We start from the raw sequence: 16,739 nt of genomic DNA, 5'->3' as shown, positions 1-16,739 counted from the left end.
GCGCTGGCTCCCTCTTCGACCCCGACCGGGCCGCCCTCCGGGGCCCGGGTCGCCCACCCGCGCCCTTCGCGGGCTCGGCCGCCCCCGCCGGGGGTCCCCTCGCGCCCTGGGCGCGGGAGGAAGAGTCCGGGTGGGGCGGGGGGCGTGCGAGGGGCCCGCCCGCGGGACCTTTCCCCGTTCCCCGAGGCGGGTAAATTCCCCCGGGGGTGGGGGCTCCCCTCGTGTGAGCCGGGCCTGGGGCAGGACCGCGCCGCGCTCGCAGAATTCTCAGGCGACCGCGTAGGAGAGATTCCCCCGGAAAGGGACTGGGCACGGGAAAAGGAAACGATGATTATATTATTATTGGGTGGGGGGTGAAGTCCCAGCGCGGGAACTATAAGTCTCCGAATCGGGGAGGCTCGGAAGACTGCGAGCCGGCCAGAACAGGGGGCTGGGAAAGTCCGGACTGACTGCGGAAATTGTGGAGAGGAAGGGTATTTTGCATCCTTTTTTCCTGGGTGCGTCTAAGGGGGGGGAGGGGGAGGGGGAGGGGGAGGGGGAGGGGTAGGACTGCTGGTCTTTTTTCTGGTGGATTTTTTTTTTTTTGCCGGGCCCAGCGGCATGCGGGATCTTAGTTTCCCGACCAGGGATCGAACCCGTGCCCCCTGCATTGGGAGTGCGGAGTCTTAACCCCTGGACCGCCAGGGAAGTCCCTTTGGTGGCTTTTAAACCTGTGAGTGCCGCAGACTTGAATCTGCGCTTCCGGTTTGTCCCACTTGGAGCGTCTCACCCAGGTCTTGCTTTTTCACCGTCTTCCTCCAATTGGCTGGAGCCACCTTTTCTGTTACCATTGAAAACATTACTTTTACACTTTCTTTCTCCCCTGCCCCTTTTTTTAAACTTCTGAGTACTCACTTTGCATGTTCTTCCCCAGTTTAAAGGATTTCCGAAGGCATAAGATGAGGGGAAAAAAAAAAGACCTTAGGGATTTGGACAAGACCTAGTTTTCTGTCCTGTGTTGATTGGCTCTGCTTGTGACTTTGGCTTTATTTCTCAACCTGTCTGAGCTGCTTCTTCCCTGTGGTAAAAAGGGGGAAGGATAGGGCGCACTTCGTTGGGCACCCCCATCCCCCAGGGCTTTTAATGTTAATGGAGTTGCTGGAAAACGTTACAGGGTTGTGAAGTAATATCAGCATATTTGGGTGGTGGGGAAGTGACTAGGAGAAAAAGCATTTCTTAGTTCCCTCCTTTCTTAGGTGAGGCTGGAGGGAAGGGAGGCGGCTGGGGAGAATCAGGAGATGAAATGGTGATTGGAGCTGTAAAAGGTTTTCTTGAGTAATTAGCCTGCCAGTTTCACTGGGAGGGTGAGGCTTGAGGAAGAAATAGGGGTTCAAAGCCACTAAGCTGCTGAGTTGAGTTTCTGGTGGCAGTCTTGTGTGAGCGCTCACCTGTACTTATTGAGTGTGAGTTTTCCAGGCTCTAAGCAGGGTAACGATGAGGCCGGAAGATTCCTGCCCTTCCCTCAGCCTGAGTGTCCTTGCCTGAAGCCTTAAACAGCTTGCAGCTAAATTCAGGTGTTGTCTGTTGAAATGGGTGCTCCCAATGGACTTCTGTGTTCTATTGTAGAAGTGGGGAAAACCTTCCCTTAATTGCATGAAGAAAAAATGAGAGAACTTGAACATTTTGGGCAGGCACCGTCTAGAGAGGGAGAGAGAACCATGGACGTGCAGTTTTGGAAGGGAGCGGGAGAAGCTGGCGGGTTCGAAGTTGCCGAGGTGTGGAAGTGGCATCCAAATAATTTAGTCGTGTGAAGGGAAAGTAAAAAATAATTGAGAATTCCCAGTCACTCTTTTTTCTTGTCTGCGTTGGGTTTTCGTTGCTGCGCGCAGGCTTTCTCTAGTTGCGGTGAGCGGGCTTCTCATTGCGGTGGCTTCTCTTGTTGCGGAGCACGGGCTCTAGGCGCGCGGGCTTCAGTAGTTGTGGCGCACGGTGGCATGCGGGATCCTCCCGGACCAGGGATCGAACGCATGTCCCCTGCATTGGCAGGCGGATCCTTTTTTTTCTTTTTAAATAAATTTATTTATTTTATTTTTGGCTGTGTTGGGTCTTCATTGCTGCGAGCAGGCTTTCTCTCGTTGCGGTGCGCGGGCTTCTCATTGCGGTGGCTTCTCGTGTTGCGGAGCACGGGCTCTAGGCGTGCAGGCTTCAGATGTGGGTCACAGGCTCTAGAGCGCAGGCTCAGCAGTTGTAGCGCACCGGCTCTGTTGCTCTGCAGCATGTGGGATCTTCCCGGACCAGGGCTCGAACCCGTGTCCCCTGAATTGGTAGGCGGATTCTTAACCACTGCGCCACCAGGGAAGCCCATTGGCAGGCGGATTCTTAACCACTGCGCCACCAGGGATGTCCCCCAGCCAGTTACTCTTAATTCCCAGATTGTTTGATCTTCAAGATGAGAAAGTTTTTTGTTTTCAAAGATGAGAAAGTTTTGATGACAAGGTGAATATTCTAGAAAGAGATCCTAAGGGGACATGTATGTATGCATCTGTGTTAGATCTTGAGTCCCTACAAAACTGTTTTGGGAGTAAGAGGACCCTGATTCTTATTGTATTCCCCCATCACTTGATTTTGGGGGGAGGCATGTCGCTCTTGCTGTCTGTAGGTATCCACCCTTGTAGAATAAGGGGATCGGCTAAACTAGGATCTGTTTTCGGTTTTCATTAAGGGGCACTTGATGAGAAGTCTACCACCTGTGAGGTCTTCAAAAACATTTATTTTAATTGATAATAATGAGTCAAAAGGCATTAATCTTGGCGTGTGAGTATTGGATGTGACTCAAGGGTGAGTCAAATGCCTGTGGAGCCTGGAATCATGTTCTTTTCTCATTTGTCAGTAATCCTTCCTCATGGCCCAGTTCCACGATGTGATTTTAATGGAATTAAACTTGAACCACTTAGTTATGTTATGTTACGATTCTGTATAACTTGGTTACCAGTGCAAGCCAGCTAGTACCCAGCAGCCACTGGGCCACTGAGGGCAATTATAGGTTGGGCCTGGCGGTGCCTGTTTAGTTCTGGCTGATGAGGTAACTCAGGAAATTTTAACTTCTGCTGAAAAAAAATCTCACCTTTGATCCTCTCGTAAGTGAAGTATTGGACTGTGAAGACTCTTGAGCCCAGAAAACATTTTGTGACTTCTTAGCCTGAGGCTAACAAGAATAAACATGTCCCACACTAGTATAGCTTAAGCATCTTTGGGCAGGTGGAGGACACGTGGTTTGTTTATGCTAGGCAGCCAGCAAGTGTTCTGCATAGACCGAGTGAGGTACGCACGACCTCTGCCCGCCCTGGAAGGGTAGGGTTGCAGTCTTCCTTTCCATGTCCATTTCTTCCCCGGGCTGGGAGTGTCTTTGAAGGGTGACCTCCAGGGTTTTTATCCTGGACACAGTTCTGATACATCATAGATGTTTGAGAAGTACTGGTTAAATGGACCTGACTGATGTTATGGTAAAGGTGGAAAGCTAGTTCAAGTCCACTAGGGGAAAACGAGGCACACATTTACTGTTAGAATTAAGAGGATGGGTCCTGAGTGAGGAAATGTGACTGATGCTGTTGTGTCTGTCCTTTGGATCACTATAGTTTATGTAGGGAAACAAAGTGACTTATGTCATTCAAATTAACAAATTAGTTTTATAACAGAAATTTATTTAGTAAATTAAGGACACGGGAGTTCCCTGGTGGCCTAGTGGTTAGGATTCTGGGCTTTCACTGTCATGGCCCAGGTTCAGTCCCTGGTCGGGGAACTGAGATCCCACAAGTGCGCAGCGCGGCCAAAAAAAAAAAAAAAAACAAACCCAAAACAAAACAACAACAAGAAAAACCATAAGCCTGCTTGGGAATTATGGGCTTAGCCGAAAAATGTTGAGGGTAGGGATTCTTAAGTTGTGTGCCTTTGCCCCTCATTGGGGAAGCCTGTGGAGCGCTTCTCAGAATAAGAATTTTAAATGCATAAAATAACCCATCTATTTAAAATAACATTCTCAAAATAAAACCCCTAATATGTGACATAGTAAATAGTAATATGTGCTTCTTTCATAACACAAAATACAGTCTAGCTGCAGGCCTCATAATTTCCAAATTTCCATAATTTCGGAGTAGAGCCAAGGAAATCCGTATTTCAGCTGTCATTTGATCAGGAAAAGCTGTGCTTCTGTTGTGGCAGTGGCCAGGTAGTTGATAATGTGTGGTTTTACAAGCATAATTGAAAAAAATGCTAAGTTTCAATTAGTGAAAATAAGGATGTATGCTTTTTGCCATCCATGTTCACAGAGCCCCTGAATTGTGTCCCCTGGCCCTTGGGAGTCCATAGACCCCAGGTTCAGGGCCCCCAGGAGCTGGAGAGAGAACTGAGACTGTCATTTCTCTATATTGTTCCTTTTGGGAGGAGGTTTCCACTCAGGCCAAAGCTGTAAGCAAATGTCCCCGCTTCTTCAAAACATCTTTTTGAAAACAAAAAAGCCAGTGTTTACTAATTGCCTCCTGGGCTAGGCATTGCCCTAAGTACATAACACATTATTTTATGTAATCTTCTCAACAGCCATATGGTGGGTTTTATCCCCATTTTAAAGATGAGTAAATAGGCCCATTGAAGTTTTTCTCCTTTTAAGTGGGCTACCTGTGATTCAAAACCCTGTATATTTGATTCCAAGTCCTTTGTTAATTTCCACAACCAGGAAGCCTCTAAGTTAAGGCAATGGCTGCGTGTTCCCCCCCCCCCCCCCCATTTATCACTATATGGAGACTTTTTTTGTCTCTTCACCTTGGGAGGTGCTACCAGCATCTAGTAGGCCAGGGGTGATTTTAAACATCCTACAGTGCACAGCATTGACAAGCCAACATATCTGTGGTGCTGGAGTAGAGAATCCCCGGTGTAAATTCTAACCAGGTTGTTGCAGTGATCTGGATGACAAATCATCAGCAAAATTTCCCTGGTTCTTTTTGCAAGTGTCCGTGGTGCAGGGAAGGAGGATGGGCCTTACCTTCCCCTGAGGTTTGCACTGGGGTCAGTTAGCACTTCCTACCGAGCAAAGCCTGTGGCTTCAGGTGACCCCCCACCCCCCATTTCCTGAACCATCTTGGACCCTCTCCACCAAGCTCCCGCTCTTCCATGTATTTATTGAGCTCCTTTCTGGCGGAAGCAGATCATCTTCATGTACTTACTTACTTAATTAATTTAACATCTTTATTGGAGTATAATTGCTTTACAATGGTGTGTTAGTTTCTGCTGTATAACAAAGTGAATCAGCTGTATGTATACATATATTCCCATATCCCCTCCCTCTTCTGTCTCCCTCCCACTGTCTTCATGTATTTTAAATTTATTTAATTTATTTATTTTGGCTGTGTTAGGTCTTCGTTGCTGCGCGCAGGCCCTTTCCAGCCGTGGCGAGCAGGGGCCACTCTTCGTTGAGGTGCGCAGGCCTCTCATTGAGGTGGCCTATTTTGCTGTGGAGCATGGGCTCCAGGCATGCCGGCTTCAGTAGTTGTGGCTTGTGGGCTCAGTAGTTGTGGCTTGTGGGCTCCAGAGCGCAGGCTCAGTAGTTGTGGCGCACAGGCCCAGCTGCTCCGCGGGATGTGGGATCTTCCTGGACCAGGGTTTGAACCCGTGTCCCCTGCATTGGCAGGCAGATTCCCAACCACTGAGCCACCAGGGAAGCCCATCTTCATGTATTTTAAATAGCTATAACTATAAGCATAAAACCTAAACCAGTTTTGATTGCATCTAGCTTTTTGGTTCTTTTGTTCAAGAGTAGAAAAAGCTTTCTCCCTACCCCCTCAGCATTATCATTGTCCCATCACACTTTATCCACCACTGTGATAGAGAACATCCACACCCGCTTTAACGATGAAACCTTGGGCGGCTGATGAATGGGAAAATGCATGCGTGGGCCCCACTCTAGACTGACGTGAATCACAGTCTTTGACGGGAGGGTAGTACCTGGAATTTACATTTTTAAGCAGCTTTCCTCCTAGCAATTCTGAGGCGGATTATATGAAAACCACTATAATAGGATCCTCATTAAAAACAAAAAAAACCCGTGTATCAGAAACCTTCGAGGCACCCATCCACGTCAGTAAGTCCTATGGATTCTACCTGCTACCCTCTCAGATTCCTTGCTCACCCTTTTCCTGGGTACAGTCCTTGGCCACAGTCTCCCTACTTGTCTCCCTCCCTTGTTTGGGAAGGGCTCAGTCAACAGGAACGCAACAGATCCCTGTCCCCTTTCCCATTTAAAAGCCCTCCTGTGAGTCCTCATTACTCTACAGATGAAGTTGAAACTCCTTATCAGCACTTCCAAGGTACATGAAGGTCCATTTCTACCCGATTCTCCATCCTCACCCAACACACACTTGAGTCTCACACTCCTTGTGCTTCCAGGTAGAACCTGGACTCAGAATTTTCTAACAGCTCTGGGGAAGGTATATTTTTGTGTGACATAGGTATTCTCTCATACCTTCATTGTCTTTGAAAATGTTTTCTGGACTGCTTGGGGGGAGGTTCCTTGTTAGAGTCTGACTACATTTGGCATGCTCCTTTGCTTTGTTGGGATTTAAAAAAAAAACCTCCCCTTTCCCCAACTTTGCAAGATTCTTAATTGCACTGATCATGCTGTATTTGACCCCAGGCTGAATAATTGCACACTGCTGGGAATTCATTTTGTGAGCTTGCCATTAAAAAATTGTGTAAACCTTAATGGTTTTTTAGAGTATAGTTCCGCAGTTATACCTATGTCTTTAAACCTGTAGAGGTGGTATAGGGTAAAGTTAGTTTGTGCTTTGTATCAAAAAGCCTCATCTATTTCCTACTTGATAGTTCTCTATTGTTTTAAATGCTTTGGAAGGGATAACAGCTGTTTAAGAAATTGATTCCATAATCCAGGCATTTAGGAACAATCACCCCAGCTAACAAGTGAGGTATTTTTTCAAGTAACCTGAAGCTTTGCAGGTGATGTTTCTTAAAAAGAGTGTTTTCCAATTTAATAAGCAACTGGTGGATGATTTGTGGGTTTTTTGTCTGTTTTGTTTTTGTGGGGCAAAGCTAGTTTTGTCTTGCAGTGGAGGAGTTACCAATTTGGAATCTTTGTATCCTCCTTTTTTTTTTTTGCGGTACGCGGGCCTCTCACTGTTGTGGCCTCTCCCGTTGTGGAGCACAGGCTCCGGATGCGCAGGCTCAGCGGCCATGGCTCACGGGCCTAGCCGCCCTGCGGTACGTGGGATCCTCCCGGACCGGGGCACGAACCCGTGTCCCCTGCATCGGCAGGCAGACTCTCAACCACTGTGCCACCAGGGAAGCCCCTCTTCTTTTTTTCTTTTTTAGGCCTCCCTGCCCGGTATGTGGGATCTTAGTTCCCCCACCAGGGAATCAAACCTGTGCCCCCTGCAGTGGAAGCGCTGAGTCTTAACCACTGGACCAACAGGGAAGTCCTGGATTCTTTGAATCCTCTTAATTGTATAATGAAATTGGCCGTATTTGAATCAGCATTCACAGACCTTCCCTACCTTCTTGGGAGGTAGACTGAAGTGCTGTGGTCTCTCATAGCTTTGAAAAGTTAGAGCTTTTGGTGTTGGATTTGGGACCCTGGGTAAGATTTGGAATTACGGGCTTTATAATTTGAATTGAGACCACCGTGGTTATACTAACCCTTGGCACGTAAGGATTAGCTCGAAAGTTACTGGATTGTGGTTGGGCCTCTGTTTAAAAACGTGTTCAAGAAAGCTATTGTTGAGTTTAGTTTTTGGAGTCACGCATGCTCTGCGCGTTTTAATCCACCATTTCACTGCAGTTGTAACCTAAGCCTGCTGGTGTGTGCTGCGGCTCCAACCACCATTTCATGGTAGTTTAAATACAGGCTCAGTTCTTTTGAAAAGTCAGGAAACCTCCTCAGTTGAATTCTGCCAGCCAAGTATGTAAACCATTGCACAAATGCTCTTTTAAACCTTACGACTGGGCATTTTTCCAGACCCCAGGAAAAAGGCAACTCTGGAGCCCAAAGTTGTGGTGGGCCTGCAGTTCGTTAAACTGATGATGTCACCTGTGTTCTGGAGTGAGCTTCTGAGCTAGTGGCCGCACTTGTGATCAAAGGCATTCATGGGCTAAGCGGCAAAGTCAAAAGGAACTGGTAAGAGCCAGGAGCGTGTTCTGGGTTCCTGAGCTGACTTGACCCTCTGGGTAGTTTCTCATGTACCTTAATTTCGCCCTTTGCGTGAAGGCACCAGTGATACCAATATCCCACACACTGTGTTGTTGGGTGGGATGTCCAATAAAATGTTTGGAAGAGTGTCAAATGATACATAAAACACTTAACACTAATTGCAGTACTTAGCGCTGAGTACTTTGAAATTGTGCCAGTGGGTAAAGATGATCTGTAATAAAGAGGTGTGAATTTCACTTACTGAAAGATAAGGAAAGTTCTGCTGGCAAAAGAAGAGGCAGAAAATAAAGGGTTGGCATGTGATTTGAAGGTTGGTCTACTTTACTTGACCTCTCTAAGTTACTAAAGCAGAATTTTATGAAGACGTTTTGATTTTTAAGATAACACTTCCATGGGTTTGTGTGGCATGACTGTTTTCTCTGGAATGGAAATTTCTCCTGTGAGAATCCTGAGCAATTTCTAGGATACTGTTACATTTAGCACCAAATTGTCTCTTCTGAAGGACTGCAGATCAGAGTGGTCAAGCAAGACCGATAGGATAATGGGCATTCTGAATTTCTAGAAAACATTAGAAGATTTCTGAAACTGGGTTCAACATGGGGTCCTTTCTCTTTTTTTTATTGAGGTGTTACTGACACATAACATTGTATTAGCTGCAGGTTACAACTAATTACAACATCGTAATTTGATACTTGTATATGTTGTGAAATGATCACAATAAGTCTAGTTAACATCTGTCACCATACATAGGTTGAAAATTATTTTTTCCTGTGATGAGAACTTTTAACACCTACTCTTAGTAACTTTCACATATGCAGTACGGTATTAACTATAGTCACCCATGCTGTACATTACATCCTATGACTTACTTATGGGACCCTTTTTCTTAGAACCGGTGCCATGGATCACACTTGGGGAAACAGTAGTGGTGTAGGTTTTATAAATGGTTTAACACTGAATTTTTGAACTGTTTAATGTTGCAGCTAAGTGGCCCAGTTGGTCTGGGGTTGTGAGGAAGGGGATCATGGGCCTGTCAGTCCAAGTGTTCCTAAGTGGGGTTTGTCTAGGTTGGAGAGAAAAAGAGCTTACTATCACTTTATTCCCTTTGGAATATGATAGGTCTTAAAAAAAACATTTTGTGAATGTTTTTTGTTTGTTAAGAGTTCCCATGCATATTTTTTTCTTTTAATGGAGGATATGGCTTTGCTTGAAGAAACTCCAGAAGCTGTTCAAATAATGGTTTATGCATTTGTCTTTTTACATATTTTTGTGTAAGTTATGTGCTCATTTTAGACTACCTGCAGGGTGTAGGGAAATAGAAAGGGGGAAACCCAGATCTCTCACCTTATCACAAGTAGATAACCTGTTGATGTTTTGGTGTCTGGGACAAATGGCTTATTGTCCCATATTTAACTAAGCAGGGGGCAACACAGTGTCATGATTAAAAGCACTGGATCTTTGGAGCCCGGCTGCTTGAGTTTGGATCCTAGCTCTTAGCTCTACCACTTACAAGCCTTAAATGTGTAACCTTGGGCACATCTTGACCTCTAGGCCTTATTGAGACATCCTTGCCTCCTTACTGATAGCATTCAGTCTATTACCATTAAGTAGGATGCTGGTTGTACATTTTTTTTTCACATATTTATTTATTTATTTATTTTGGGCTGTGTTGGGTCTTTGTTGCTGTGCACAGGCTTTCTCTAGTTGCAGAGAGCGGGGGCTACTCTTTGTTGCGGTGCGCAGGATTCTCATTGCGGTGGCTTTCCCTGTTGCGGAGCACAGGCTCTAGGTGAGCGTGCTTCAGTAGTTGTGGCTTGCGGGCTCTAGAGCGCAGGCTCAGTAGTTGTGGCGCACGGGCTTGGTTGCTCTGAGGCATGTGGGATCTTCCCGGACCAGGGCTTGAACCTGTGTCCCCTGCACTGGCAGGCGGATTCTTAACCACTGCGCCACCAGGGAAGTGCCTAGTGTACAGTTGTGAGCTTTGACCAATGCATACTGTCCTGTGAATACACCACTGTGAAGATGAGAATATCTGAGAGGATTTTTAAAGCAGATACTTGAATGATTTCAAACTGTATTTGGAGTCCATTTTCCTTATCTTCCTCTTTTAGGTTTAGGGGTCTGTCGAGAAGACCAGAAAGCTGGTAAACTGTACAAACCCAAGCCTGGCTCATAGGTTCTCTGACATGAGAGTCTGGGGTTTTGGGGAAAGGATACCTGCATTTATGTTTCCCCTTGCAGGGAGCTGCAAACGGATCTGCCAACAGCTTCGGGCCATCTTCCCACTGAGAGAGTGCAGATCTCTGAGAGGGGGAGGTGGGAGGGGGGGTGGGGCGTCTGACCTTGATGGTAAATGGGAAGTGTGCATGGAGGAGGCACATCAGGGGGCTCTGGAAATTCCAGGGTCTGGGGAGTGGGAGGTGGGATGGAAGGAGGCTGGGTTTTGGGCCTCACTACTTGGGCATGGTGCAACCACGGGAATAATTAACCACCTGTTGGAGCTTAAATTGCCCGAGCTTTGTGGGAGAGAGAGACCTTGGGAGAGAGAGACCGGGGAGACAGAAAAATTGGGGGGGGGGGGTGGTCCTTGATGGTGAAGTGTGGCATTTCCAGCGCATATAAAGATACGTTTAGCAAGAATAGAAATTCATCTTCTAATTTTATAAGCCAGGTGCTGCTTAAATGTGAGAGCAGAGAGGAATGCAGCCACCTAATTTTGCAGAGGGGGGGGGGACTAGTGTGGCTCTGGCCCACAGCTGGTGCAGGGTGATGACCCTGCAGCGGCAGAGACTTGGCATTGTGTAGCTTAAAGCCCTCATAATTTATGTCCAGAGTTTTCTTAGTTGAAGTGTTTGAAGTTGGAAAAGACTTAAAGGCACAAGTCACGGTCATGGGGTGGAGAGTCCAAGAGTTTTTCTGGAAGTGTGAGAATTGCTTATTTCCTGAGGGCAGCCTCTCTAATGGAATTCACTTAGTTAAGGAGGTTACAGTATTTTAGCCTCTTGAAGCTGGAGAAGAGGGAATCTAACTGAAGCAGGGCACCTGGTGTCATAGGTTTTTATTGGGGAGGACTCTCTTTTCTACTTGGGCTAGTAATGTTGGGGGGTGCAGCTAATCTACTTATGTCCACAGGGTTGCCCACCTTATGGATAATGATTAAATGGCAGTGCCTGACTGTGAGGGATGGAGGGCTCGAACATTGGTGCTGGCTTCCTTATAGGAACCCTGTGAAGTGGTGCCTCCATTTGATGTTTGATGAAATGAGGTCTGTGAGGCCAGTGAGTTTGAGTGGTGCAGAGAGGCTGTGGTGGGGGACTTGTGGGAGAAGCTTCAGGGGACCGTTAAGGGGGATCTTAAGTGGCAGGGGTATTAACCATTGGTGGGAAGGAGTGGGGAAGTCTGGATTTTATTTCAGACTTGAGATTGGGACAGTGTGGTGAGCATTTGGGTGAGAGGCAGGTTGTAGCTGGATGTACAGATTTGGGATTCGGCCGTCTGGAGCTGATGGCCAGGGTCAGAGGAATGAGGTTCATTCTCCAAGAGAGGCCTATGAATGGATCCCTGGGACAAAATGAGGCAGGGAGATGAAACCTTGTCTTCCCTTGTCTTCTTTTTTTGTTTGTTTGTTTTTTTGTTTTTTTTTTTTTGTGGGCCTCTCACTGTTGTGGCTCAGTGGCCATGGCTCACGGGCCCAGCCGCTGCGCAGCATGTGGGATCTTCCCGGACCGGGGCACGAACCCGCGTCCCCTGCATCGGCAGGCGGACTCTCAACCACTGCGCCACCAGGGAAGCCCCCTTGTCTTCTTTTGATAGCGGTATATTTGGACTAGACCTCCAGCAGACCTCCAAGTGGATTCTTCTTAAGTTATTGTTGAATAAACACACACAAAGTGGGCAGTGGTCTGGAAACGAGGACACTGAGTTGCCCATTGGACAAAGGACACATTTGCCCTGGGACAGGTCTCTGTGTTTCTGAGCACTTTGGAAGGCTCTGAGTGCTTTACTAGTTGCACATCATTCTTGCCTGGGCAGAGTTTTCTAAGAACTTGTGCCAAGCAACATTTTATTAGCCTAGTTTGGATTACCATGTCTACTTGAAAGCAGTGTACTTATATCTCTTTTAGCATTGAATCTATTTTCATATTTTCTGATTCATAGGCACTTATGATGTTGCTGTTTTGTGTTCCCAAATTTGGGTGCGCTTTGACCCCAGGCTCCTGCTCGCTTACGTGTAGAGCATCTAGTAGTTCTCAAGGGATTGCATTACCCACCTCCCTTCTGCCCCTGGGAAATTGGGGTGTGGGGTCTTTTTTTTTAACAAAGGGGGGCTCTTCTTGTATTTAGTGGGTATGGCTAGGATTATCAAAAGTCCTGTGAGGGACAGGAAAGTCACTTACACTGTATTTTCAGCCCAAGTTGAGGAACCCTGATAGAGCAAGCACATTTTGTTTGGTCATGTTACGTGCTCCTTACTAGACAGGCATAAAGGTTGAAATTGGATAATTGATTGCAGAGCATTTTCTGGGGGCCCGTCACGGGTTACCTGTGGCTATAGCTAGCAGGGAGTTCGGACTTTCTTCAGGCCTCCTGTTGTGTTGAATATTTTCTGTAACCTTCTGGTGACTGTAGTGTAGTTAGCTTGGAGTTAGTGGGGGTTTATTTTTCTTTTTTTATCTAGTGGTTTAGATCAGTGGTTCTCACACGTGGCTGCACATTGAATTTCCCAGGGAGCTTTAAAAAAGTGTTGCCTGGGTTCCACCCCCAGATTTTTCTTTAATTGGTCTAGGATGTGGCATCAGAAGTTTTGTAACTCCCCAGGTGGTTATAATGCACAGCTAGGATTGAAATCCACTGGTCTAGGTGTTCCAGAAGCTCTGCAGAGATACAGGAATAAGGATGATTAATTTAGCTAGATGAAATTTTCATTTAGCCACAAAACATTTATTGAGCACTTGAGATCAAGATGACCAAGGAAGCTACCTTGTTAAGGCTAGTGGATCTCATTTCTTTGGTTTCCAGTTTTCATCTTAAAACCTTGGTTCTGGAAAAGAGATGCTAGGTAGTTGTTTCAGCTCCAGCTCTGCTTTCTGGAGTCCTCTCCAAGGGCTGGGAGCAGCTTGGGTGACAGGGGAGCCCCCAGGTCAGGAGGAAGGTGAATATGAAGTGAGGTGAACAGTGGGCAAAACGGCATGGTCCCCATGTCCCTGGCCACAGGGACTGGGCGGTGGCAACAGCCAGAAGGATCATTCAGACCCGGGCTATTTCTACTGAGCTGCGGGGGTAAGCCCACAGTATAGAAATAAGGGAACACTAAACTGGATCTCTTTTGTAATCTGTTTTCCTTCAGTTTGAAACCTGGCTGGAGGGCCTCCATTAGCCCACTCAGTGCCTTTATGCTAATTGTGCCAGTTAGAAAAAGGGGATGGTTGCCACGCTGGGCTTGGCCAGCAGTCAAGGGCTTTGCGTGTATCAGACAAAGACACCCCCTTTTTCTGCCCAGGGGACAGAGTTTGCTCCAGCTCAGCCCCAGGGCCCTCAGTCAGTGCACAGCCTGGCCAGTGATCCGCAGGATGACCCTGCCTGCACAGCCCTCTTCACCAGCATGGGGAGTTGGTGTCCTGTTTTGTGATGTGCCAGCTGAACACGGCCTTGAGGCCGTTTACCAGGAGTGATGATTTGTTTTATACACTTTCAAAACAGAAAACATCTGTTCTGGCCAGGGAGGGATTGAATAATTGCATAGTGGCTTTCCTAGTCACAATTCAAGTACTGCTGGGCGCACTTGTCTCCACCGCCCCGCAGCTCAGTCACTTCCACAGTGGCCCGACCCCACCAGGCTTCGTTGACAAACACAAATGGAACGAGGTCAGTTCTTTGTATCAAGTTTGAAATTGAAATTTTTTTCAGGGGCTGAATTCAGTCTTAAAACCACAGTTCTGGGGGATATAATTCAGGCCTCCCCGTTTTAATTTCCTGAAACCAGTTCCAGAATAGCAAAGCCAGCTAGATTAGTCTTTGCCAAATGAGTTTCCCAAAGGCACAGTTTTGCTGGGAACGAGGGAGACTCGAATGAGACTGGAGGCCACTGCTCATGCTGGGCGGTGCTTGTGCTCGGGTGGGGCCGTGGTGTGGCCGCTGCTCCAGTGGTCCCTTCCCGATGCGGGGCTTTTTCCTGAAGGGGCCTCAGTTCATTTTGGCCGGGCACAGGTCGTGGCTTTTCCACCCTGCCCAGGTCCCCGCGACCTGCTGGGCGCTCACTGCCTTCTGAAAGGAGGAGCCCCCCTCCTTTGTGGGTGAAGCGCTGTTGGTATTTTTATGGGGGTTTGCAGTCCCTTCGCTCTGCTCACTTCTCTCACACTTGCTGGTACCCCACCAGGTCTGTGGGCCAGGGCTGCTTGTCTCTACCTGCTCCTGGTGTGCTGTTTGGGGATGCAGTCTGTCATTTAGTTTTGTTCTAAATGTTGTCTGTGAGGTTTGGTTGTGCTAGCCTAATTGCCCTGTGTTTGGAGATTGAGAAGATTAAAAAAATCACTCCTTCACTGCCATTTTTGCTACTCCATTTGCTTTTGTTTGTTAAGCAGAGTTAAAATAGGACTTTTGGTGGGTATATTAGTTGGCCAGGGCTGTTGTAACAAAGTACTACAAACTGGGTGACTTAAAACTACAGAAACGCGTTCTCTTCCAGTTTTGGAGGCTAGAGTCTGAAAACAGAGTATCATCAGGGCCACACTCACTCCCTCTAAGGGCTCTAGGGGAGAGTCCTTGCTTGCCTCTTCCAGCTTCTGGTGGCTCCACGTGTTCTTGGCTTGTAGCCATTATCACACCAGTCTTTGTCTTCCTCCCTCCCCTCCCCTCCCCCTCCCCTCCCCTCCTCTTCCCTCCCCTCCCCTCTCCCCTCCCCTCCCCCTCCTCCTCCTCCCTGGGTCTTCCAGGCTTCAGTCTCTAATAAGGACTTAACTGGAATTAGGACCCACCTGGAGGCTCCAGGATGATCCATCGCTAGATCCTTAAATTAACTACATCTGCAAAAACCCTTTTCCAAATCAGGTCGCACTCCCAAGTTCTGGGGATTAGGGTGTGGACATATCTTTTGGGGGTCACTATTCCACCCACGACAGTTGGAGTGGATGAAATCATCTGCTATGTAAGTGGCAATTTACATTTTTTAAAATGTCTGCATAGGCCAGAATAAGACACATGTGCTGCCCAGTTTGGCCTCTGAACCCAGTTTGTGGCCTTCGTTCTTATTGTGCACTGGAAGGTGTTGGGAGCATAGTTCCAAATGTCATTGGAGATAGACTCTTGCGTAGATTGTGGAAATCCTTCCAGTCTGTTTTGGCACTCCTTAGTTTCTGGAAGGAATTCTAGTGTAATTTTCTTGTGAAACCACACTGTGGTCAGCTGTGGATCTTGTTTGTTTTTTCTTTTGCCCTCGGTTCAGGTCACAGGGATGCTTTGTTTTGACGCTTTGCAGCCCCTGCTCTTTTCCTTTGTGTGGAAAAAGCACCAGCCTGTGGTGGGCTCCTGAGAATACAGAGTAATTCCTTTTGTCTCATCTTGCTTCTTTATCTTACCCTTCTCAAGGAGTGAGTACTTTTGCAGGTACAACTAGATAAGAATAAATTGCATTTTGTTTTTATCTAAATATCATAATGATGGATGTTCTTGAAGATTGTGGCTTCAAGTGAACCTACAGAGGTTAACGCAATTTCTATAACCTTGACCTCAGTCCTTGACCCGAGCTCCACTTGGGTAGCAGGTAGTGGGATGGGAGATGGGGTCACAGTGCCTAGCAGCTTGTACCATATTGAATTGTTGTTCAGTTTCTACCAGTTAGAGATAGGTTACTGAGTGGCGCCATTTATTTTTTCCAATAATAAAAGCAAGCCATCCTTATTGTAGAAAACCTGGAACACAAAGCCAAAAGTTTTGAAGTTTTTTATGATACCCATCAACAGTGGATGGAATTCTTTTTCTAGTACTCTGTATTCTCATTAACTTACTTAAGCTAAAGTGGAATGTCTTTTATTGTGTTTGTATTTCTGGTTTCTGGCTAGCCTGAATATTTTGTTAGACTATTTCTAGTTTCCTGAATATCTGTCTGCATTTTTGGCACAGCTGTTTTGTGGTTGGTGTTGCCATTCTTATTTTGTTCCCTGGTAATCTGAAGCCTCTCCTTACAGGGTTCAGAACGTTGTAGCTCATGACAAAGGGGATAAGCGACGCTGGCAGCTCTGTTCAGGTTTTCTTAAAAGTTCATTCATCAAACTGTGCCTCGCTGGCTTTGCTTCTGAATGTTTCATTCTGACCATCTTGCCTTCTCCCCCTGTTCTCCAGCTGATGGTGAGACCATTCTGAAAGGCCTCCAGTCCATTTTCCAGGAGCAGGGGATGATGGAGTCAGTGCACACCTGGCAGGACCATGGCTATTTAGCGACCTACGTAAACAAAAACGGCAGGTGAGGCGGCCTTGAGTGCTCCTATTCAGGTCTGAGCACTTCAGCAGTGTGTGTGTGTGTGTGTGTGTGTGTGTGTGTGTGTGTGTGTGTGTG

The 16,739-nt window shown here is 47.0% G+C and overlaps 1 protein-coding gene across 3 annotated transcripts in view; it reads left to right on the top strand.

Annotated features, from left to right (window-relative positions):
- SMS (spermine synthase) overlaps nt 1–16,739 on the top strand; it is a 60,753-nt gene that overhangs the window by 10,749 nt on the left and 33,265 nt on the right. For all 3 annotated transcript variants that reach the window (XM_027096185.1, XM_027096184.1, XM_027096183.1), the window contains exon 2: nt 16,526–16,646. In XM_027096185.1, the coding sequence (XP_026951986.1) occupies nt 16,579–16,646 (68 nt within the window). In that variant the 5' untranslated portion in view covers nt 16,526–16,578. The remainder of the gene's footprint in view (nt 1–16,525; nt 16,647–16,739) is intronic.

This window comes from Aethalodelphis obliquidens, unplaced genomic scaffold (genome assembly GCF_003676395.1).
Source record: "Aethalodelphis obliquidens isolate GAN/ISIS:26980383/991018 unplaced genomic scaffold, ASM367639v1 scaffold99, whole genome shotgun sequence".
NCBI classification, from domain to species: domain Eukaryota; kingdom Metazoa; phylum Chordata; class Mammalia; order Artiodactyla; family Delphinidae; genus Aethalodelphis; species Aethalodelphis obliquidens.
Note: the sequence above shows the minus strand (reverse complement) of the source record. Positions and strands in the feature narration are given on the sequence as shown.